General features: G+C 30.3%; 4 protein-coding genes and 1 pseudogene across 11 annotated transcripts in view; 2 read left to right on the top strand and 3 right to left on the bottom strand.

The window, feature by feature from the left end:
• The first annotated feature begins 1313 nt into the window (after nucleotides 1–1313).
• LOC129944682 (viral IAP-associated factor homolog) lies at nucleotides 1314–2063 on the top strand (annotated as a pseudogene).
• Nucleotides 2064–2861: 798 nt separating this feature from the next.
• Nucleotides 2862–4070, top strand: LOC129944680 (alpha-ketoglutarate-dependent dioxygenase alkB homolog 7, mitochondrial). The gene is made up of 5 exons (XM_056054285.1): nucleotides 2862–3103; nucleotides 3164–3336; nucleotides 3419–3586; nucleotides 3636–3841; nucleotides 3898–4070. The coding sequence occupies exons 1-5, from the start codon at nucleotides 2977–2979 to the stop codon at nucleotides 4013–4015; spliced, it is 792 nt and encodes a 263-aa protein (XP_055910260.1). The 5' UTR covers nucleotides 2862–2976; the 3' UTR covers nucleotides 4016–4070.
• Nucleotides 4030–11688, bottom strand: LOC129944679 (endoplasmic reticulum-Golgi intermediate compartment protein 2). 5 transcript variants are annotated; one of them, XM_056054283.1, is made up of 7 exons: nucleotides 11552–11688; nucleotides 6666–6813; nucleotides 6445–6600; nucleotides 6093–6385; nucleotides 5726–6023; nucleotides 5512–5661; nucleotides 4030–4339 (listed from the first exon to the last, which is right to left on the bottom strand). In XM_056054283.1, the coding sequence occupies exons 2-7, from the start codon at nucleotides 6787–6789 to the stop codon at nucleotides 4116–4118; spliced, it is 1245 nt and encodes a 414-aa protein (XP_055910258.1). In that variant the 5' UTR covers nucleotides 6790–6813; nucleotides 11552–11688; the 3' UTR covers nucleotides 4030–4115. The 5 variants fall into 5 exon arrangements, with proteins under 5 accessions (XP_055910258.1, XP_055910259.1, XP_055910254.1 ...); XM_056054284.1 differs by having other exon boundaries at nucleotides 6666–6782; nucleotides 11552–11573; XM_056054279.1 differs by lacking the exon at nucleotides 11552–11688 and adding an exon at nucleotides 10150–10298 and having other exon boundaries at nucleotides 6666–6844.
• An 81-nt stretch (nucleotides 11689–11769) lies between these two features.
• On the bottom strand, nucleotides 11770–12843 carry LOC129944681 (protein doublesex-like). The gene has a single exon (XM_056054286.1). The coding sequence runs from the start codon at nucleotides 12667–12669 to the stop codon at nucleotides 11896–11898; it is 774 nt and encodes a 257-aa protein (XP_055910261.1). The 5' UTR covers nucleotides 12670–12843; the 3' UTR covers nucleotides 11770–11895.
• Nucleotides 12844–20621: 7778 nt separating this feature from the next.
• The window catches only part of LOC129947020 (voltage-dependent T-type calcium channel subunit alpha-1I), a 190280-nt gene continuing 186428 nt past the window's right edge, over nucleotides 20622–24473 (bottom strand). For 3 of the 4 annotated variants that reach the window (XM_056057425.1, XM_056057422.1, XM_056057423.1), the window contains one exon: nucleotides 20622–24158. In XM_056057425.1, the coding sequence (XP_055913400.1) occupies nucleotides 23454–24158 (705 nt within the window). In that variant the 3' untranslated portion in view covers nucleotides 20622–23453. The remainder of the gene's footprint in view (nucleotides 24159–24473) is intronic. The other variant, XM_056057424.1, reaches the window with a different exon arrangement.

The raw sequence follows: 24473 nt of genomic DNA, 5'->3' as shown, positions 1-24473 counted from the left end.
TGGTTCCATTGAGCTTAGAAGGAAGCCTCAAGATTCATGTGGTATCACAGTGGGCCATTAAACTGGCCTAACCTAACCTTGTGAATGCAAATCTACACTACAAAGATAGTCAATCTGGAACTGTCATATTTTTGACAAATGCAAATAGGTATATAAAATAAGAAACATTTTTGATTTGATAACTTTAGCTTAGCTTTCGTGTTTTTAAATTCAATAAAATCAAATTTAATACACAATTTGAATGATTTATATTTGTATTTAAATACTAAACGATTTATTTTGAATTCGTGTGTTTTTACCGAGCAGCTGATTGTGAAACTTCAAAATCATTCTCCACTAACTTTGTAGGCGAATTATTTACACTACGTCGGAGGGGAAATTTCAACTACTTTCGTAGTAGGATTTAGCCAATCAGAATCCCTTGACTACGTAGCCACTAGCTTTGTGAATGCGACCAATAAGTGCTTAAATCTAAGCCGCAGACAGACATCTTTTGGCCTTGAGACTTATTGATAGTCATTGCAAATGCCAATCTAATTGGAAATTTAAGGCTTTTGATATTGAATTGGCACATCTGTGTGTATAAAAGGGATTTGCGGTAATAATATTTTTCACCTCTGAATTTGCCATGTAGAATTATATCTTCGATAACATCATCAATTTTTTAATTACTAATCGTATTCCGCTGCAAAACCGTGGTGGGTTCAAATTACGAAGCAAAATTACCGGAGATCCAACCTTCAGTTGTAAATTATCCGGTGGCATGGTAGGTAAATCCAATGAGTTTAAAAACTTAGTTGGATAATTTTCAGCTTAGGTAGCTTCACAAACTATATTAATAGATTTATATGACACCAAGTCTCCTGGTAACAAATGTTGTATCTTGAGATTTAATTCGTTGACATCCACATTTTTTCCTGCTAAAATTACTCTTTCTGCCGGCCACTCATGATTTGTATATCGTCTGTGTAAATCGGGAAATATATGGTCAATGAGAGCATCTTGCGAATCAATCGTACAGAAATCGACCGGTAATTTTATGTATCCAGTTTCATCTGTAATAACTTTTCCGTCCCCTATACCTAACAGTTGTTTTGAGAATGTTTCAGCGGCTGGATCTTGAAGAATTTGAACAAGCATATTTACCATAGACACACCATATTATAAAGACCGGAATCTTTCGTACGTTTTACCCTCCAACAACCATTTGTTTATATTGTTGTATTTGTAATTTTGAATTATGAAATCCAACAACAATTCGGTGCGGTGCATTAACTTGTTTTGACAAGTTTTTTTTTATTAAATTACTGTGGTGAGAATTTTAGATTTGATTTTAGCTGTCAAATGACGCATTTGTTGTTTTGTTAATTTGTTTAAAAATGCAGGATCCAAATGAAGATTCCGAATGGAATGATGTCTTCCGTGCAAAAGGTATCTTTCCACCCATGCTCGAGAATGCCATTGAGAAGCGAACTGGTGGTGAGAAGCAGAAAAATGACAAGCAAAGAAATGACATGAACGAATCTGAAGACTCCCAAGACGAAAGTGTTCACGAGGAATATCGTCAAAACCGAATGGCATAGATGCGAGCATTCGCAGACAAGGCTCTTTTCGGTTCAGTGTGGGAAATTTTCGGACAAGATTACGTCAACGAAGTGACCAAAGCTGGAGAAGGTATATGTGTTGTGTTGCATTTGTACAGAAATGGTGTGCCGCTCTGTTCGCTCATACACCACCATATGCAACAGTTCCTGCGGTCGATAGCTACCACCTGCATCCCAAATTTAACCGAGAAGCATCTGCCAATAGTGTTTATCTATTTTGAAGGCCAAAAGAGAAAGCAATTCATTGGTGCCTTAGAGCTTCGTGGTTAAAAATTGACCACCGATGAATTGGAATTCATGTTCGATCAGTGTGGTTCAATTCCAACGGAAATCAAGGAAGATTCCAAGCAACAAACTCGTGACAAAATGCTCAGCGACCTGGAATCCGTTGATTTCTATTGATTTCGCAATTAGGAAGAAATATTGTTAGATTTTTAATATTTATTTTTGTGTTCGAATGGATTTATATTCAAATAATAATAAAAAAGAAAATGGAACCATAGGTTCCACGAACAATTAAAAGCCGAATGCAAATTTTAATAGTGTTTTATTAACTCCGAGTCAGCCGAAAAAAAAATTGATGAAAAAAAGCATAAACATTTTTAATAGGAAAAAAACACTGGAACTCACTTGGACGTGTTCCTTTAAGTTGTTTTGTTTTTTACTAAAAAGTGTGAATGCAAAATTCTTACTCATACTTCAAGGATTCCAGGAAGGTATAAATCATTCATGTAGGTACACTATTGTTCCAAGGACACGACCAAAGGAATTCCAATGTTTGCATTTTAAAACGTTCTCGATAGGAAAATACGAACATTGAAACTCACTAGGACGTGTGTTTTTACAAGTATTTTTGATCGCCTCCCATAGTAATAAATGGTTGTTTTTAACTGTTCTATACAAATCCGTCATCAAACTTTGTCGCATGAGTTATCGTACTCTTCGCAAAAAATTCAAAAGCTAATGTCGCCGTAGCCACTAAGAACCTCCCCTAAAGAATTTCTCATCACTATTCCTTATTTTCGTGGTGAATTGACTTTAAAGTGTGGTGAATTGATGTAAGCAGTGGTGAATTGATGTTAGATCTAAGGGTGCGTGTAAGTTGACGTTTCAGCTTGTAGGCAAACCAGAATGACAGATTAGTTTCCGGTCTTTATATGGTGTGTCTATGGTTCAATGGTCATACCTCCTTCCTTGAAATTGGCACATAACAATTATATGCATTTTCAGAGAAATTATTTGGATACAAAATACTCGAACTGACCCAAATAAGGTTTTTTTTTCCTTAACTTTATTGAACGTTCTCATGTCAATGAAAATGTAAAACAGCTGTTTAGAAGTGAAGTAAATACAAATTTTAAACTTTTAAATTATGGCTTTATTATTAAATTTAAGAAACAGAAATCTATTAAAAAGTTGTATATTATCAAGTAAACAATTCCTGGACTTAAATGGAAAGAAACGATTATCAACAGTTCTAAGCACAAACTCAGAGTCCGGTTTGTCCACAGCTTCAAATTTAACTTTCTTTGCGTAAGGTTTGATAGTTCCTGTTTTAGGTTATAGTTGCATAGAATTCCATGGACACTGGCCAGAAGAGGAACAAACCAACTTTCTCAAGGACATGCGAATTATTCAAGATTTCATTAGTGTCGAAGAAGAAACAAAACTTTTCGAAGAAATAGAGCCATACATAAAGCGATTACGATATGAATTTGACCACTGGGATGATGTAAGTACGTACGATTATTTTGTTTAATTTTTATATTCAAACTACAAATGTAAACTGGAAATGTTAACTTAAACTTTTCAAGGCAATTCATGGCTTCCGTGAAACAGAACGTAAAAATTGGTATCCGCACAACAGAGAAATAATAGAAAGAGTACGATCTACTGCGTTTGCTGGCGAGATAATGCAATATGTTCATGTTTTAGATTTGGCTGAGAAGGGTGTTATAAAACCACACGTAGATAGCACTAGGGTAAGGTTTTTAAAGATAAGAACAGATTCGATTTTGATTTAATATCTAGTATTGCGGAACAACAATATCTGGAATAAGTTTGCTATCTGATGCTGTTATGAGGCTTGTTCGTACTGACGAGAAAAAGTACCAACAAGGAAATCTCTCCGACGACAAGGGCAATGATAACGAATATAGAAATCAACCTGTTACAAAATTAGAAGGCAATTTCTATGCTGATATTTTGCTCAGTCAGCGCTCCCTGTACATAATGAGGTAATTTTATTCTCTTAGCTAAGTGACTGCTAATATTGAGAAGAATCATTTTTCAGTCATTCGGCGCGATATAACTTTACTCATGAAATTCTTTCGAATGAGAATTCAATATTCAAAGGAACCCCAATTAAGAAAGGCAGACGGATTTCTATAATTTGTCGAAATGATCCTTAATTAAAGAGCAAATATTTAAAATTATTTTGTTTTTAAATAAAAAATATATATTTTATTTTTGAGGCGTTATAATTTAAATATTTTATTCGAAATTCTAGAACTAAAGTTTATTAGGTTGAGAGGTAAAATTTTGTTGAGATACTGTCATCACCGGCATTACATTTGATGCCATTCTGTTTGCATTGCTGATGAGATTATTTTCCACTGCTACTTGCTGAGGGATGTCTGTTAAAAGGGGAGTCCGGAATTCATGTTTTAAAACCTGGGGAGCCATAATACTTAAGATCATTTTGTGAGCACCAACTAGAAGAGAATTGATGATTCCTGGAAAGAAAAAGTTATACTTATAAAATACATTTTTCACTACCGGGTTAACTTGAAAATACAAAAAATATACTTATAAAAAAATGCAATTCGTGCACAACAATGTACGAGGTACCTACACAACATAATAATCAACATTTTGAATTGTGCTTGATAATTTTGTATTCAGGTAATTAAGCTGATCTCAACAGACTTTAAAAACTTTAATATAAAGCGATAGTAATTATTTTGAAATATATTTTTTTACTGAACTAAATATTATGCCGTCTTGTCTGTAATAGCCTAACATAAAACCGGGGATAGCATACAATTCAGCAATATTTGTAATTAAGATAATATATAAAGCATAACTTTAGTTCAACATATTCAACCATTTAGTATAAAATTAGTTGTGCCATAAATTATGTAACAAAACTTCATTTGATATGTACAATTGTTATCTTATTTTTTTTTATTTATTAATTACAATAGTCAGCAGTTTATAAATTCAATTTAGAGGCGCGCTAAAGAAAATAAAACCGCAATAATTACCTAACATATGTAGGTAAGGAAAGAGTTCTGGCGAAATTTGCTTGTTTAAAAACCACTTACAACCGCAATTCTGTTCGGGAATCGGATTTCCCGCCAGTATGCTATGTTTTTACGAAAAGATTAGAGCCCGAAAAGTAGTCGTCCGTTCGCCCACATTTGTATGATGAAAGATAACGTTCAGATAATTGGATATATTCAAGACTGTCTCCAGCACCATATTTTAATCTCAAAGATTATTTGTTGTGGTTAAAATTGGGGAGCGTGTCTGAAATACTTCTCACAGAAATTTTTAAAATCTTAAGATAGAGTTAACTAAGGCAGTGTACAAATATTATATATTTCTGTCTTATGATATCTTATGCTGTAACAGAACGTGCCGTACAATGTACAGTGTACATACAAAAGAGAAAGTCTTTAAAATGTCCAAGTTTACATATAGATTAAATTCACTTTTATATCTTTAAAAGATTTTTTATATTTAAGTGAAATTATTATTAAATGAATAAAAAGAAAGTTATTATTTTTTTATAGTTTAACCTCATTTGTTCTATGTTCGGAAAGGTGTTACTTTTTTTTCTATTTCTCAAAAACCATATTTCAACGAAATAGTACTATAACTATTGTATATTATGTCTACGTACCTGAAACAATAATTATTCCCGCGATTATTGAACAAAGTCTGACTGCAAATTGCACCACATTGTCCCTGTCACTCTGCACAATGACCTTTATAGCAGACCAATCATATTTAAAATAGATTCCTGGTGAGCCGTATGAGTTTTTTGAAGAATCTGAAAACAAATTTTTTTTAATGTAATCTGTTGAAAAATATGAAGGTAAGTAGGTTATATCTACCTAGCTTGCGAATATTTTCAGTAACTGAATACTGATATGTATTAAATGTTGAAAAGGTGTTTTGAATTTCTGTTGGTACAATTTTAATAAAATATTGCGCAGTAGTAGATTCTTCATCAATAATCCGCTCATCTCCTTCCAATGGCTGTACGATGCGTCGGGAGAAGCTACCAAAGCTAAGACGATTGATCCGATGGGTAAAGTTTAGTGGAGTTCTTTTAAAGTCAATCATCCAATGATCTTCTACAAGTTCTACAATTGGAGTACTTCCTCCAACTATATTCAATACACCGGCAACCTTTAAAAACAAGGGAACGTGTGAACCCAGTTAAGTGTGAATTAGTATAGCTTTGAATTTAGAACAAACCTTATTAATTCCAAGTGTCCCATGCAAACGGCAAGCATCATGTTGTTCATTTTCTTTCACTTTCCTAGGTGTTATCGGAACATCACTTGCATCAGTATTTTTGAGAATATCCTTAAACAGAATATCAGCAACAGAATGGTACTCCTCTCGTAAAAAAATATTCATATGTTGGACTAATTCAAAATTGCTCTTTTCTTCATCACTCATTTCCCACCAAGTGTCTTCTCTTTGTAAAGTTCCATAAGCAAACACATCTTGTTGTGTTTCATCCATTAAATCAACTCCAGAAAGTGCTGGATTTTCAAAAGGAATTGCAAATGAGGAATTTTGTAATTTTTGTCTGAAAACTTACATGTGCATGGCATGGCTACTGTGATATCTACATGGAATTGTACCTTATCGTCCATATCAAGATCTGGCTTGAACTTAAAAACTGGGTTAGCATCGTAATAGTATGAAACTTCTTTGTATATCAGATACACAACCAATATTCGACTTAATAAAGACACTAGAAACATACACAAATTATATGAAGGAAGTGTATAATAGGTATTATGTCAACAAAAAGCTTACATGTTCCACCTATTTCTGTTGTTTCCGTATACTTCTCCGGAACTTTTTTGAATGCATCGAGATTCTTGGCAAGTTCGATTATATTGTTTTTTCGTCTGTATCTTAATGTTGTTATCTCTGCCATAGCCAGTAATATTTAAAAATCCAACTAATCAATAAAATTCGTATTTACCTACTACCTACCACATAGTCAAAATTTAATATTAGTTTGACATTTGTTTTATGTTATCAAAATCAAAAGCCGACTGTCAAACATGAAAGTGCTGGGTTTACATTTTAGAATAATTCTACAAGTGCTGCCCATATGCAGGTGCAATTAAATCTTTTCCCATAACAGCAACTGGCATTCACGCATAGAGAAATATATCTAACTAAGTGTATTTCTCTATGCATTCACGTAAGCTAAAGGTGAAATACTGCGGATTGTTTTGAAAAACAGTATGACACAGAAACTATAACGGCAACAAGCATTCACAAAGCTAGTGACTACGTAGTCAACATTCTAGCTTTGTGAATGAAAATTGCACTACAAAGCTAGTCAATCCGGAACTGTCATATTAATGACAAATACAAATATATAAACTAAGAAGCATTTGTGTTTTCAGAACATTAAAAAGTTTATTCTTTCTTTTTAAATTCAATAAAACCAAATAGAAGATATAATATAATTGATTCATATTTGTATTCAAATGCCTAAAGATTCAATTCATTTTTAATTCTTGCGTCCTTACCGAGCAGCTGATTATGAAACGTCAAAACCAGTGTGCACTAACCTTGTAGCCGAAATTTGTACAATACGTCAGAGGGGAAATATCAACTACTTTTGTAGTTAGATTTAGCCAGTCAGAATCCCTTGACTACCTAGCCACTAAATTTTTAGTAAGATGTCTGTGCGTGTGTGTGTAGGTACGTTTGTACGTTCGCGACGTTCTTTTTCTTATCCATAGCTCAAGAACCAGTAGAGATATCGACTTTGATATTGATTTTCGACTCAAATATTTTTCAAACCTTTAGATATTGAATTTAAACTAATTTTATCTTTTAAGAAATATTGTTTTTAACATTCGATTAAATTTTGAGAAAAATGAAATTGACAATTTTCTTACAAAAAATATAAACCTAAAAAAAGCAATACTAAAACTTGGTAAAAATTTACTTTCAAGTCAAATATCTTTTTAAAAATTAAAAATATTGTTTTCGACACTCAGTACTTTTTTTATAAAAAAAACCTTTTTTTTCAGAAAAAAAATAAAATCTACAAAAAATAGTATGAAAATTTGGCACAAATTCATGTTCGGTTCTGGGTATCTCGTGAACAATAGAATATATTGAATTAAAATTAAATTCATTCATCCAACTACATATATAAGAAATATAAATTTTTATGAAATGCTACTAGTACCCGTGGCATGATGGTTAGGTCGATGGACTACCACGTCAGACGAAGAACCGTGGATAGGCAACTCCCACAGAATTGGGACTTCAGTAGGGCTGTGTCCGAACGGGACCGAACAGATAGGGTGAAACAGGAGAACTAGTTTTGGTGGCTTCAAACGGCACTTGATATTGGGTAGTAGGGAAGGGGTTTTAAGCCTTGGCCGGCTTACATACTTGTTTTATAGTTTTAGGGTTTAGTTTTAAGTAAGGCATGGTGGCACAAAAAAATTAAAAAAAACATGGAATATAAAAAAATAAAAAAAAAACAGCAAAAAAAAAACAATAAAATATATAAACAAAAAACGTTAGATTTTCTGCTGTGGTTGTTCTAGTTTTAAGTAGTTTATAGGTAGTTTACGTTAACTTTAAGTTTTATATTGAGGACCTTATTTTAAGTAGTTTTTAAGTAAAAAATAAAAAAAGGATCTTTTGATATAAGTCTTTTTTCAAAATTTCTTAAAAATACAAAAATAAATGAAATTTAAATTGAAGTAAAATAGATCTGAGGGCCGAAAGGCATTAGTAGTTAGTGTTATAGTTTAACTTAGAGTGTCCGTATGGGACCATTAAGTTAGTTGTAAGTTATGGATAATTAGGATAGTTTTATGAACTTTTGTCTAGCTTTAAGATAAGTTTAAAAATGAATTAATAAAAATGAATTTAAAAAAAAATTGAGATGGAATGTCATGCGATAGGTATTGGGTTCGATCCCTGCCTATGCCACCTAAAGTTTTTTTCACGGGTACTGCCTCTTGCGAGGAATTGACAATTTCTCCAAGAGTAATTCTTGTCATGCAAAAGTGCTTTCTCAAATTTGCCGTTCTCAAACTGTAGTCACTAGGCTCTAGTTCTCAAACGGACTGTTGCGCCACCCAATTTATTTATTTTTAGAGTATTGAGGTTCAGCTTTCAAATAAATGAAAAAACATGATCAACTTTCATTTTGACATATATAAACTTGAATTAATAGGAAGGGACATTTTTTTTGACTAATTTTCCAGTCAAATTTCCATTAAAGTTGCCTTGATTGGAAGATAATTTTTTGACAGCTGGCCAATCAGATACTAGAAACTTGCATAACTTTCAAGTCCCCTATAGCGTTTGAACCTAACCAATTTGTTAGCAGCTATGTAGCCAATCTGGTTCTTAAAGCTTGCCTTACCTTCAAGTCCCAAATGTCGTGGAACCTGTTGAATCATACATTTATTTTAATAGGTGCTACTGAATGATGTTCAAGAGTATATCAACTAGACTCTTTCGCGACTACTTTTACTTTCATTTTAACTACCATCTATGTATATATCTTGGATAAGAATTGAATATTACGATCAATCTATGTATAACATTGGAAGGCTTGAACATCTATGTAAATCATTGAACTTAAACGAAAAATTCAGTTAGTTTAGTTCTAAGAAAATTAATATGAAAACAAATCACAAGGCACAGTTTGTGTTTAATAAGGTTTTTTGGTCAGTTATTTTTTCCTCCGACTAGAAGAAAAACATATTGAATTTTAGCTTTTTGGGTAGTTGCTTTTAAAAAATATTAAGGTGCAATAACTATTTTCAATTTATCGAACAAGAGTTATTCGAAATTAGACCACCATGGGCCAAATCATTCATAAATAAATATGATAATTTCATCGGTTAACACCAAAGCTCATAAATATTTAAAGCTGATAAAAGTTTTTGGAACCGTTTTCAAGTAAATTTAAAAAAATTAAAACCATTTTATGAGATTTCTTGGCGAACTCAAGCAAAAGTGTGATATTTTTTTTGTGCGAATCAGTGAGCAATGCAATATTGTTTCTAACTATTAAAGTCGATCAGCAATAATTATTCATTTGTTAACATACCTTCACAAAACCTTAAAATAATTATTTAAAGTCTTAAATTAAATTAATTTAGTATCGTATAGGCGCACTTAAGTTACGTACATATGTACGTGTGCATTTAAAAAAAAATTATCCTTTGTACCCAGCAGTTAATAAATTCATCTCAGGTGAATATCAAATACGTTTTTTGACATTAAATACAAAACAGCATACCTAGTAACAAATAAAATTCCAATTTAACATTCACGACATTATCTCTAACTATTTAAAAGCTATATTATGATAACTGCAATCACAATTAATCACTCGAATGTTCTAAACAAAAGACTACAAAAAAATTATAAAAACTTTCACTCAAGTAAACAATAAAATATACTTTGTTGCCTTGAAAATCCATCGTTCTTTATTCAATATAGATAATATTGTGTATTAAAATTTAAAAAGCAAAAGCTCTTGTCAGAAGCAAATACATTTATGCACTTTCATTACATTATAGCAAGCAGATGTAATAGCAACTAGAGCTTTCTTACACGTGCCGTTAATATTAACCGTCACAGATATAATTTTGATGAGTGTATAAAATATCGACACTAACCTACCTAGCCTGGTATTTATTTTTATACAAATATGTTTGGAAACAGGGGACAAAAATTATTATTTTAAAACGTAAAAAAATAATTTAAAAGAAATCAAATTGTTAGAAATTCTATGGCAACAATTTTTGAGAATACTAATTTTTTTTAAATGCACGTCAAGGTCGTTCATACTTGGTCTTATAAGTAAAGTGAATAGATATTCCAAAAAATATTAAAAATAAACCTACAATTGAAAGCAAGCTTTTAAATGTGGGCTAAAAAATTACGCTCTAGAAATATGTTAACCAATATACAGCCAACTTAAAAAGACATAAAACTTTATACTTTTTTTAAATAATAAATAACGCAAATATCCACGTTCAGAAAATTTTTGAAAATTATTAAGAAAAAATATTCATTTTAAATACACACACTAAAAGCTGCCATCTAAAAATTTAACGTTCATATAGGATTACATATTTTTAACCAATTAAAATAAATGTGCTTTCAAAACTAAATATTGAATTCATAGAACCATGCATTTATAAATCCAAAACACACCCTTAAGCTCACGAATCAGAAATACAAAGACGTTTTATTGGGTTAAATAGAAGTTCATGGAATAATATACGAATTTTAAATCTGCCTTTATTATATTTTTAAGCCAACGGATTTACGAAATTGACAAATTTAAAAGTAAACGCTAATAATTTTAGACCATACACATATACTCAGTTTTCTTGAATAACTAATACAAATAACAGCCTTTCTTTCAACTAAGCATGCTTTGTCTAAGACTTAAGACAAAAAGAGTTAATACTCCTGATGAAAAATATTTAAAACAAAATTCACACGAAATTACCAAATTAGTTCAACTCTCAATCTAAAACTGATCATAATGAATTTTAATTCAACAACGAATCTTTTTGTAAAATGACGGAACGACCTTGATCTTTAAAACCCAACACATTTTTCCTCGTCTTAAATATGCGAAAATATTACGCTAGCACCGTCAAATGAGTGAGGAAAATATCATTCACCTGACATTTGATAATGTTCAAACGTCGATCACAAAATATATTTATGTATGTTATGTGGGCGGGAGCCAGACTCACTTTTGCTTTCTCTAAGATCACCACGTTAGATAAATACTTCCTTTTTATATCGACAAGTTTTGTGTTTATGATGTAAAGCAAAATATAAGGTCGTTGTCAATACAAAAGAGTATTTATCGCAAAAAGAACAACAACAAGAAAAATTTATATGATGAATAAGAAATATTTATTTTAGCTAATAAATGTACTCAAAGCATTTCACCACAAAGTTGTTTGACAAAGTTATTTTATTTGATTTATTTAAATTGTATTTTTTTGTTTTTAAGTAATTAGCCTCGTAATACTCCAGCATCATAATAGCTTAAATTATTTTTGCGGCAGAAATTGCTCACAACAACCTGTCCCTCTTCAATTCGTCGCGATGCTTCCTCAATGTTAACGTTGGCATCCTCTAATATAACATAAATCAACGGCATCATTTCCCAGGGATATTGGAATTTATCCAGCAATTGCCGGCAAGAGTCTAACATTATCTCGGGATGACGATGTGGAGCAAAGGGTGTATTTGGTTCAAACGAATGAAGAGGTGGTGGGAACATACCGGGTGGAACCACATCGGGTGCTGCCATTGGACGACCTAGTGGAAAGTAATATGAGTTTGCAAGATATTCAGCTAATCTTGGATCCGGTGGAAGAACAGACGGACGCTTAAAAATATTATCAGATGGACTTGCCGATTGCATTAAATGCTCATAAGGAGATGGTACAGAAGGTTGATTAGCAACAGGTTTTGGTATGGGCATCGTTGGTACGATTGGTATTGGTTCTGGTAACGAACTGGATCTTGCTTCATCCTGAAACTCGGCGCGACGTAAAGCAGTTTGCATACTCATTAACCTTTGGCGCTCAGCATTTAGTCCACATTTCTCACATTTGCAGTTCTTATACTCACAATATCGTTTATGGCCTTTCAAAACCACTTCTAGTCCATGGTTTCTGCAGCGGCCGCAATTTGGTGTTCTTAATGGCAAGGGGCTGTCGGCGAAGGACGGCTTTTCATTGGTTTTGGGGGCTGGTGTCTTAAAAACTTCTAAATCTGACATAGTTGTTTATTAATGGACTCGGTTGCACACAAAATATTACGAAATCCAATTGAAAAAAGTTAACACTCCTTTGTTTTACGGGTTTATGTTTATTTTTATAATTTAGAATTGCAGCATCAAAAGAAGTGCATTTGCTTCAACAGTGTAGCAGTTTGTAATACCAATGCAGGCTGTCAAAGTGAAAAGTCAATGCCAAAAGTCAATGCCAATGTTGGTTTACAAAGTAGAGTATTTTAAATTTAAAGCTATTGACGTAATGACAGCGCGCTGCAGTGATGCGCTCCGTGCATATAGAGCATTTCTGCTGTATATGAATAATCGTATTTATTAGAATTTGCTGTCTAAAATATTCTCAGCAGGTAAATAGCTACACAGGGCATAAGCGTTTATTACGGGTTTATTCAACGTTTAAAAAATGCATCATTGCATTTGTGTCCGATAAAGTACTTTCGATGTAGTCTTTACACCACCTCTTAACAACTTTTTGCTTAAAATTGATAACATATAAACTCAAAGGCTAAAATGTGTTGAATAGATTTGTATTAGGTACACCCAAATGGTTTTTCAAACTTAATTTTTTTTTTAATTTATTCAACATCAAAAAGAAATAAGTAAATGTATGTAATAGTTTCGACTCGACTTGTTTTACAAAAGGTGGTGTTTTGTTCAAATAATACGCATAATAATTCCGCTTCAATTCAGTTCGAAGTTTCAGCTCAGCTTTTTTGAACTAAAAGGTAAAAGCTCTGTAGTATACTTTGAGGTGTTAAAAACCTTAAAAACGAATTTTAAGCAAGAAACAGATTGACATACTTTAACACAGCAACATCGATATTAACATCAGACCGAAGGCACCAGTAATGACTATCATTGGTTTTCATCATTGAAAACAACCATTGGATTTGTTTTGATTCGTTTAAAGCCATCTTTAAAATGTCTGTCATTGAACAAAATTTCCTGATTGATATGCACCGAAAAACTTTTACTGACAGAAATTTGTCAATGGATCACAAATCAGTGGAACCATTCGTTTCACTTTTGAACATAAAAGTATCAGCTGTTCAGGAAAAAAAAGAGGCTGGGATGCGACCCACACTGATAACTTCCCATCCCGTCTGTCGATGTGTCTTGCTTTAAAGTTTGTCTATACATTTTCTGTGAAATAAAATAAGTTTGAAGCCAATATTTTAAATTTTTGAAAAGATATTTGAGTCGAAAATCAATTTTTATCAACTTTTGTTTAATGTTTTTTAGGTTTTAAATTTTTGGTACAAAAAACTGTCAATTAAATTTTTTTCAAAATTTTACTGAATGTTAACAATAATATTTTTTGAAAAATAAAAGTAGTTTAAAGATAAAAATATCTACAATTTTTGAAAAGATATTTGAGTGGAAAATCAATTTTTGCCAACTTTTATAAATTTTTTTTAGGTTTTTATTTTTGTAATAAAACTATCGATCCGATTTTTCTCAAAATTGTTCTAAATGTTGAAAACAATATTTCTTATTAGTAAAAATTAGTCAGAAGCTATTATATAAAATTTTTGAAAAGATATTTGAGTCGAAAATCATTTTTTACCAACTTTTTTTTAATTTTTTTTCGGTTTTCAATTTTTTGTAATAAAACTGTATATTCGATTTTTTCCAAAATGTTACTGAATGTTGACAACAATATTTTTTGAAAGATAAAAGTAAATTAAAGCCAATATCTCAAAATTTTTAAGGAGATATTTGATTCCAAAATCAATTTTTACCAACTTTTATTCAATTTTCTTAGGTTTTTATTTTTTGTAAAAAAAACTGTTCATTAGATTTTTCTCAAGATTTTTGAAAATGTTAAAAACAATATTTCTTATAAGTTAAAATAAGTTTGAAGCCTAAATTTTAAGTTTTTGAAAAGATATTTGAGTCGATATTCAATTTTTACTAACTTTGAGTAATGTTTTTTTAGGTTTTTATTTTTTATAAAAAAAAAACTGTCAATTCGATTTTCTCAAAATTTTACCAGATGTCAAAAATATTATTCTTCGTTGCACAAAATTGTTTGGAGAAGAAATCATGCTTTAGTCGTAAAATTTTGGAGGTGACAATTTTTTTTGATTTATAAAAAAAAACGTTGAACGTTACAATATATTATATAAAATTTAATTCAAGTCTATAGCTTTTGGTTCGTAAGATATTTACGGTTAACCAAAATTTTCACCTTTTTTCAAACTGCTATGGTAAAAAACCACCCACGCAATTTGCTTGAGAGTCCTTTCTGCATCTGTATAACAAAATTTATTTAAAGTCGATATCTCTTCTGGTTCTTGAGCTATGGAGGACGAAAAAAACGTCGCGAACGTACGGACGTACGGACGTACAAACGTACGTACACACGCACGCACAGACATCTTTCTAAAAATCTTTTTTTTCGACTCTAGGGACCTTGAAACGTCGAGAAATGTAAAAATTTTCAATTTGACAAATCGGACCCATTACAATAACTTCCTATGGGAAGTTAAAAATCAAATATCGATTCAAACATTTTTCGGGATTGATTTCAATGATAGCTATAACGGGCCCCTAAACCCTATATTAGATGTAGCTGTGCAAATTCTGTCAACTTTTACAATTTGAATCAAAATTTGACAACCACATTTTTGTTTCGTGTTTTTATATAAAATCTATAGTATTATCATGTATAGCTGTTTTTTTTAAACTTTTATGATGTTAAAAGCGCTGTTAACTTTGTAATCGATTTCACATGACTTTTGAAGTCAAAGCTCTTGTTGCTGTGTCAACTTGTTTCTCCCGTTACAGATCAAAGTTATTTCCATCGATTAAATATGTATATTTAAAAAAAAGAATGAAAATATGTTTTACACATACGCCACAAAACACTTTTCCAAAAAGCCGTAAAACTACAATAATAATCATTGTTATCGTAAAAGTGAAAACTGTACTAGTTTTAGAGAATTGTGGAAGTTATTTAAGAATGTCTTTTTTAGACTGCTGTTAATGACGAGGTATGAGCTATTTCATATAACATAATGTGTGATTTTTCACTGTAAATGTTTGTTTTCGTGATAAGTTGTCCGCTGTGATGAGTTACCTCGTTTTATAAGCTGGATTGTAATTCATAAGCTGTGATCAGTTGTGACATTATGAGTTCGGCTGAAAATCAAAAAGATCCTACATCATCGTAGATAAAATATACTCAAGAGTACGCGGTTAACATTTAAGGAACATTGTGTAATATTTTTTGAGCCAATGTTAGCAGAATTTATCAATCTCATTTTACCAAAAACAGGTTTAAAGATCAAAACAAGGCATTGTAAATCTGCCTGCAGGATTTTTTTTTAAATATACACTGTCCACATTTTTCAATTTTTAACCAAGTTTTGAGAAGCCTCAAACTTTTAATATGCACCAAAAAATAAAATGAATTTGAAGATGAGTTTGCAATGAAATCAGTTTTTTTTTTAAGCAAATTGAGTTTTTTATGTGACTTTTCCTAGGATATCTAACCAGGATGTGATAGAAATCATAAAACATATAATACACAATATAAACGATCTATTATCCAATCTAAATGTTGTGAATCATCACCTTCACGAAGCCCTAGAATCCAGCATTCTTAAATCAAGCTTATTCTAACTTTAAACCGAACCCTTCAAGCTGTTGTAACCTGGGTAAAACATTGACTTGCTGGAGGACACTGCTGGTTGATACTAATTCTCAAACAAAGCTTAAAGCTTTCTTTCCTTCAAAAAGCTTATTTTAACAAAACAAATATATGTACTTGAGAAGGTGTAACGAGCCGCTTTGCCTGTGTGGGGTCGTGACTGGCTTAATTGAACCCGTAGTTCATTAATAATACACTTATAGTTTTTTTTTGGTTAACATTTAACAACTTTTGTTTGAATTAAATTTGTGGTGAAAATATAATTAGGCAAATACGAAAATCTTTTGATTTGATACGTTCCGCGAAACGTAATATAAAATTAGTTTAATTTACTTTATTTGAAGTTAGTAAAAGTGAACAAATTCGTACTTACATATATTTACCACAACCATCATTTATCGACCGAGCCTTCCAGCAGCAGTGGCCACTAAAGCAGAAGAACGGGGTAAGTCGGTTTTATTACCTTTTTTTTTATACATATACGTATATACGAATTAAAGCTGAAGTGCAAAAGATATGCATTTATATGTACATATAACTTCAAATAAGAGGGGGGTTCAGCATAATGGGGAGTTGAGAGAGAGTCCAAAAGAACAAAGAAGTAAAAGAGATCTTGAAGATCCAATTTTTTTTAATAAAATCGAAGACGATTCTTATCGAATCAATTATAGATTTTGCTTGATTGGCGTATGATTGCCACTTAATTTATTTAGTTATGTAAAATAAATACAAAATTTAAAGTGATAAATTAATTTGTTTGTAAATTTTAAATTTAATTTTTGCTACATATATATACATACGAGTATGTATACACTTAATGAATTAAAATTAAACTATTTTAAATTTAAATATTTAAATAAAATATTTTGTTATTTGAAAAGAATTGATATGGATTTTTTATGAAGCCTAAAACCATAGAGGAAATATATTATTATTAGATAATATATTTCCTCTATGCCTAAAACCATAAAGATGATGGCTTAAGTTTTTTTTTTAAAGGGATGAGAGAGTAAGGGAAAAATGGGGAAGAAGTGGTAAGTAAAAGAAGCCGAGGAATGGGGTTGTTCTTAGTGAGGAAGACAACCAGGTAGGGAGGGTTAAGGTAAATATCTCGCGCATCGCTACTACCGGGATGCTAGACTGGATTTATTTTTTGTGATGAGTCCTGGGTCGAAGAACCTTGGAAACCGCTGAGCTACGGGTTCAATTAAGCCAGTCACGACCCCACACACGCAAAACGGCTCGTTACAAAGGGCTAGTAACGTTAAGGAATAGATGACACCAACGCGAAGTTAGCTACTAGCAGTCCATAGGTAAGGTAGTATACCAATGCGGTAAGAGTTTATACTATTTCAATAAAATAACTCAGTTTGTCGCACGGTAAGGTTCCATTGTTGTATGTACTTAAAAATAAAAATTGAAATGTTTGTTTTCAAATAAACTGTTTATTTTTTCATCTTTGTCGCTAACACGAAACTCTATAATATAATATAATTATTAATTTAATGTTAATCAAATATAATATAGAATTGCTAAACATTAAACAATCAAACGTTTCTTTTTACTATAAATGTTTTTTTTTTTATTTTCTCATTTTTTCTGCTTAATTTCACAAATTTATTTTCCATTTTTTTTCTTTGATTAAAATGTTTTGCGTTTAATAATGCGCATATAATGTATGCATAGTCACAATATTGTTAAAAATAAACTAATTCGTTTGTTTATTTAGTTCTTGTGTTTTTTTAACTTAATCATTAATTTGCGTTAATTTCATGATTAAATACTTATACAATAATCAACAAGAAATTAATTAATTATCTTAATTCACCGAATACAGAAGAAACTTATATTCCATATTAGTATAGAGATATACACAAAACAAAAGATTTTTTTTTGAGTTAGTTTGAAAAAGGCACGAAAGGATTGCTGTTTTCTTTTGTGAATAATAGAATTTTCTTAAGGATCATTGGGAATTGGTTAAATATAGTTTAGCAATTGCTTGTTGTTTTGTTAACTTTATGTTAAAATTTTCAAAAGTATTATTGGCCTATTTAACATAGATCAAATATTATTAGATATTAAATTAAATTTTTTATGATTACCTTATTTAATTGAATCTTGTTATCATATTCATTAGTTCTTATGAACAATTTAAATGTCATGCAGCAAAAAAAACACAAATATTCAATAAATTGTCTTCACATACTTAATCAGAGGCTTATAAATTTAGGACGAGTTCTTCAATTGGAGTTAACTAAACTGCAGTACAAAATACAACTAAAATTTTAAGATATGTACATACATATATTGACGATATAATTAGCTTCTTAAGTTTAGTTTGAACTCATAATCTACTGGACATTACTCCTTGAATGCATTTGCATCGAATCAAATTCAACGGAGTAATAAAGGCAATTCTACTGCTACTTCAATCCAAATTGTAATACAAAAACTGAAAAGGGGCTAACTTAGTGACATCATATAACAGTCTTAGTTATTAATTGCTGTATGTTGTCACTAAGTGAATAGAATTTGGATATCAATACATTAAATAAATTTATATTTGGGCAGCAGAGAATTTTTACCGAAAAATTAAATTTTTCTGTGGGATATCTTTCCCCGTTATAATTTCTTCTTCTTGGCAATTTTAAATATTTTGGAATTACCCTAGTTTGTGAACTAAAATTTTCTTCAGTTTTTTGCCAATGTTGCCACAAACTAATTTTGGACAAGTTTAATTTTACGAGAACTTTAAGGTGAAAGGACAAAACCAACAGGGGAACTATTTTAAATTAATCGACTTTCTTGCTTAGAGCTAGAGCTAGAGTTTTTCTGCAAAAATAATGCCTTTACAATCACTCGTGTGAATGTTGTATACCTGTATAATACGAGTATGTAACTTTCCTACATTTGATGAATTGAATTAGTTAGAATTATTATGAGGACTTACTTATATCCGATTTCATAAACAAACACTGAAAGCACTGTTATCTAAAAGCTTTTAAATTTTATCAGGCCCTTAAATTTTTTCAGTTTCACCAAGCTTGAGATGGGAAATTTCAGGGATATTTTTGTTAAAATAGAGTTGTGAAACCCTCTAAGATAAAAAACCCTTTTCTTTAAGCGAACTGTGTGAGAAAAAAATGAAAAAAAGTTGAAATAAATGACCACAACCTCAACAGTGTAAACTTCTTAAAAATCAAAAACAACCGTTTGAGTACAAAAATAAAATATGAACACCAATTCAAAAAAAAAAGAGAACGAAGAAAAAATTATACCGAGGCTTATAATAGAAAATTAAACCACAGATAAGGTGATTGTGGATGAAAAAAACACAGCTTGGCAGGAGATAACAAATATCTTTAACTTCACTGTAGCAACTTCGGGCGAAAGGAAAGGCTAATATTCTAATTAAAAATTAGAATCATAAAAATGATATTATATGTAGTAATGAAATGTTGTATATTGTTTACTTATTCATTCTGTATCTCCAGTGCCTAAGTGCTTTCAAAAAAGGTAATTAAATGACTAGAGCTGTATTAAAGCAGGCCATATGGTTAAAAATTGACAGTTAGTCTAGAAGTTTATGAATTTTGGAAAGAAGAACTTGATCGGGCTTATGCTGTCTTAGTGTGTTGTTTTAGTCTATATGTAAACTTCTAAGAAATGTTTTTTTGTTTCTGAAATGGTTTTCTTTCTACTTAAGTCTTAAAGCTAGTTCAATATTTCTGAAATGTTTATAAAATAAAATGTTTCTTTGTTTCCCATTCCAAATGGAAAACTATCATTGTTTTACAAGAATTTACAAAGACAAGGCGTGAGTGGTTGTAAATATGAATATAAATACATATGTACATATATGTAAATGTAAATACAAATATTAATATAAATACAAATATAAATACTAACATCAATATAAACATAAATATAAATATAAATAAAAATATTAATACAAACATAAATATAAATATAAATATAAATATAAATATAAATATAAATATAAATATAAATATAAATATAAATATAAATATAAATATGAATATAAATATAAATATAAATATAAATATAAATATAAATATAAATATAAATATAAATATAAATATAAATATAAATATAAATATAAATATAAATATAAATATAAATATAAATATAAATATAAATATAAATATAAATATAAATATAAATATAAACATAGTCCATTTAAAAATAATATTAAAATAGCCGATGCTTTGTGTTTTTTGTAAAACATTTTAATTGTATTCATTATAAAACACCAAACTATCAATGCAACTTCTGTAGAACGCGTTTTTACACATAAAAACTAATGGGTAACAAAGAAATATTTAATAAATGTTTCCAAAGCTTCCACTCCAAAAAAACATATATGACAAATTTAAAGTGCCTTAAATATTTTTTAAACAAATGAGAACATTTCTGAACCGAGTTTTAAAAATGTTTCCTGAAATGTTTGTTTTTTTTTTGTGGACACCTTAAAAGGCGAAACCCTCAGTGCAAGTATGTATTTGAAAAGGCATTTTCTATAGTATTGATTATTTTTTTTAGTGAAAGCTGACATTTGACATTTTTATTGCATCTCCCCTTTTGTAGTAACAAATTCTTTTCCAAATTGACAAAATTTTATTAATTTATAGGCATTTTTAATTAATTTTTTTTTGTTTTAACATCAATTCGTTGAAAGTTAAATCAGATTAATGGTGTAGTTTTAACGTGTTTTTTTTTTTACTGTTTAAATCTTTTCTATTCTACAATCTACTTATCTAATCTTTTTTACAAATTAAAATTTTGTATTACCTATTCGAATGTTAAAGTGTTAATTTTGTTGTTACTTTATATGATTCAAATACCTATTAATGATTTTTTTTTATTACATTAACTAACCATACTTAAATGTCTATACATTATGAAAAAATGTTTTGTTTTGTTGAATAAATTCACCCTAGAACTACTACTTTTTGTTTTAATACAATAGTTTTGTTGTGTACAATAGTTAAATTTTTTTTTTACAATACAAAAATATGTACTAAAAAAATTTCGTTTTCTTTAAATTTAACTACAACAGCACAATATTAGAGCTTTACTAATTGCTTCAAGTAGTTGTTGGTTTTGTTTAAAAGTTTTCAATATTTTTTTTTATATTTAAGTATGAATGTACCCAGTTTTTCCATGCATTTTTTTAAACACTTTGGCATTTAACTACTATTTATTTAATTATATTTTTAATATATATATATAAACATCTTAAGGTACATCAATCGAACGCTCACAAGTACATCTTGTGTGTAAAAAATAAATTGAATTAAAAATACACTGTTATCTATATAAAATAAAAAGTTAAGTTGAAACTTCAAACTGGTCGGTAGTTTTAAATTTAAATTTTTTTTGTGGAAAACCATTGATGCAATCAGTTTTATAAAAAAAACTGATTTCACTTAAATAAATTAAATTAGAAAATTTCCAATTACATCCGCAATTACATCAATTCAGATCAACCTATAGTTTTCGTGATGAAGTTTCTTGTAACAAGTAACCAATAGGTTTTTCCTTATACATTCTTCTACTTCTTATTTCTGTCGAATCAGAATAAAAGTTCATGTAAGTATGAAAGTGAAAAGCCAGTTATAGTTTTTAGAGGTAATTATGAAACTCAGCCGACCTTATATAATTTCAGAACCAATAAAGGTAGAAAATTTAAAATCGTAGTATTTAATTTACTATAATATAGTCGTACTAAGCGTACGATTTTACTACTATTATAAACCAAAGACATTGTGTAAGAGTTGGAAAGGGAGATAGGGTTTGAAAGAATTAATATGTAATGTCAAAACTAGAACTGAAATTAGAAACTTTCAGTGAAGAAAAATACAAATGCCGGACAGACTAAGTTTTCTTTTTTTATGAATAAAAACAAATATAGACCCTGGAAAAGTAAGGAATACTTACGAAATGATCACATTTTTCAAACATATCCTACATTTTGTAGGACATTTTAATATATTATAAGTTCCTATAACAAACGAAGGGAAACTTGAATAAAATACAAAATTACTGAATAAAATTATTGGTGCGTTAATTTGTAACAAAACTTTAAAATAAAGAGGAAATGTAACACCTTTTTTTGTGTTTCAGTAACTTCTTACACCTTTACAATGTAACAAAGCTGCTATTGAACATCAGAAGGGCGGATGAAAGACAGAATCGTGTGCTTTACATTGATGAGCAAAATGCAGCATCCTAAGCCTAGTTATTTTCCTGTGTCTTACAATATTATTACTGAGTCCATCAATTTTGGTAATCATACTTCTATTGAAGTCTGAATAGATAACAATTTCCTAATGAATTTTAAAATAAACTTAAAAGAATGAGAGCATATTTATGAAATTGTAGATATTGATGGTTATGCTATTTTACAGGCTCAAAAAAATATTGATGATCTCAGATAGTTCATTAAGTTTTTTTTTATTTACTTTAAAGATGAAAATATGAAAAGTGATAATTTCTATTAAAAAAACACAAAAATCAAATTTACTACACTACCCGGAAAAAGGCTTTTATAAGATTGTCATTTTTATAAAACTAAATAAATAAGAAAACATTGTCTACATGTACACATTTTCTTAGGTTCAGTATAAATTCAAAGATATAATTTTATTTTATTAGTGTATATATATATTTCTCTTTATATAGGTATGTATATATATAAATATTTTGTTGATCCTTTTTTTAAATTCCTTTGTTTGTCTAGTTTTAAGAGCTAACCTATTTATTTATTTTTTTGTTTAACTTTTTGAACTTTAAGAGTGTTGTGGTTTAAAGGATTTATTATTTTTTCATTAAAGAGAACGTATAATTACCTAATATTATAGATGAAAGCGAAAAATTTTATAATTTTTATACAAACTATACCTAATCACAGAGTTTGTTTGTGTTATTTCTTGTTTTTTTTAATTATGTTTAAATATCAACAACATAATTTATTTTATGCAATGAAAACCTCTTTTCTTTTGTTTTGCATTATAAGTAAGAGAATATTGTTTTTAAAGGTATACTCTTAGAAACTAAATTTTATATATCTATATATGTATATAAACAGTTAACCTTAAGCGTCAACTGATGACATAGGCGTTTTGACGAGTAACAATTCATTGTAGTCTGAATCTTCATTGCCACTATTATCATTTTTATCCATGCGCCTTCTTTCGGATATAATACGTAGAATTTCGGCTGAATCAGATTTGCTCAGACCCTCGGCGATGTCGATGGTCGCTGAGCGTTCGTGCAGCGTTCTATTTGTGGCGGGCAGAAGAAGTGAGCTCTCGTCTATGTCAGGGTCTTCATCGAGTGCTTGTTGTTTGAATAGTTGTTTTGTACTACCGGAACGACTGCGGGGTGGCATTGATCTTGGCACTGAGAGAAGTGCACCTGCACCACCAATGCCGCTTCCATTTCCACGACCCAAGCATCCTTGATCCGATGAAACTGAACGACCAAATGTCGATGGTGCTCTTCTTTCATTTTTTGGGACTGGAAGTATATCTTTTGTTATCAGCTGTGGTGGGATTGATGAAGGTGAACACTTGTCAGAAGAGATTGTTGTGCGAGTACTGGGGCTTATGTCTAAAAGTTTGGCAGTGCAATCCTCGCTTTGGACACTTCGCTTATCGTAGGATTGCTGTATTGTTGGTGGAGGGCTTGTATCACTCTCGAGGCTTTCGAATATTGTTCTACTGTCCGAAGCTACGCCACCCCACGGAAGGCTGTCACAACTCATTTGTTTCGATTCAAAATTTCGCCGACGAATAGCCTGAAGTGGATAAGAAAAACAAATAAATAACGAGTATACAAATTGAAAGAAATGTGTACTCGTAGATTTCAAGCTGGGAGCAAAAATTTAAATAGAGAAATGCTTTTGTGATATATTCGCTTCAACCACCACGGCCTTGAAGGCTTTAAGAAAAAACGGTTTGGATCCAAACCGATTTAAAAATGAAAATGTACATATGCACTAGTTATTTTATAAGCAAAGGGAAACTTTGATATCAAAGTAAGCTGCAGTTGTTGGATATTTTATGTCAAAAATGTATATTTAAACGGATCGAAAAATTAAAAAAGGTAAATA

This window comes from Eupeodes corollae, chromosome 2 (genome assembly GCF_945859685.1).
Source record: "Eupeodes corollae chromosome 2, idEupCoro1.1, whole genome shotgun sequence".
NCBI lineage: Eukaryota > Metazoa > Arthropoda > Insecta > Diptera > Syrphidae > Eupeodes > Eupeodes corollae.
This window is presented reverse-complemented; position numbering and strand designations above follow the sequence as displayed.

Excerpts from the sequence above, each read along its gene's own strand:
- LOC129944680 (XM_056054285.1), top strand. The coding sequence starts at position 2,977 with ATGGCTTTATTATTAAATTTAAGAAACAGAAATCTATTAAAAAGTTGT. Across the intron at positions 3,337-3,418 it reads AATTTGACCACTGGGATGAT|GCAATTCATGGCTTCCGTGA; the intron begins GTAAGTACGTAC and ends AAACTTTTCAAG. Across the intron at positions 3,842-3,897 it reads CGCTCCCTGTACATAATGAG|TCATTCGGCGCGATATAACT; the intron begins GTAATTTTATTC and ends ATCATTTTTCAG.
- LOC129944679 (XM_056054283.1), bottom strand. The coding sequence starts at position 6,789 with ATGGCAGAGATAACAACATTAAGATACAGACGAAAAAACAATATAATC. Across the intron at positions 6,024-6,092 it reads GGACACTTGGAATTAATAAG|GTTGCCGGTGTATTGAATAT; the intron begins GTTTGTTCTAAA and ends TTGTTTTTAAAG. Across the intron at positions 5,662-5,725 it reads TGAAAATATTCGCAAGCTAG|ATTCTTCAAAAAACTCATAC; the intron begins GTAGATATAACC and ends ATTTGTTTTCAG.
- LOC129944681 (XM_056054286.1), bottom strand. The coding sequence starts at position 12,669 with ATGTCAGATTTAGAAGTTTTTAAGACACCAGCCCCCAAAACCAATGAA.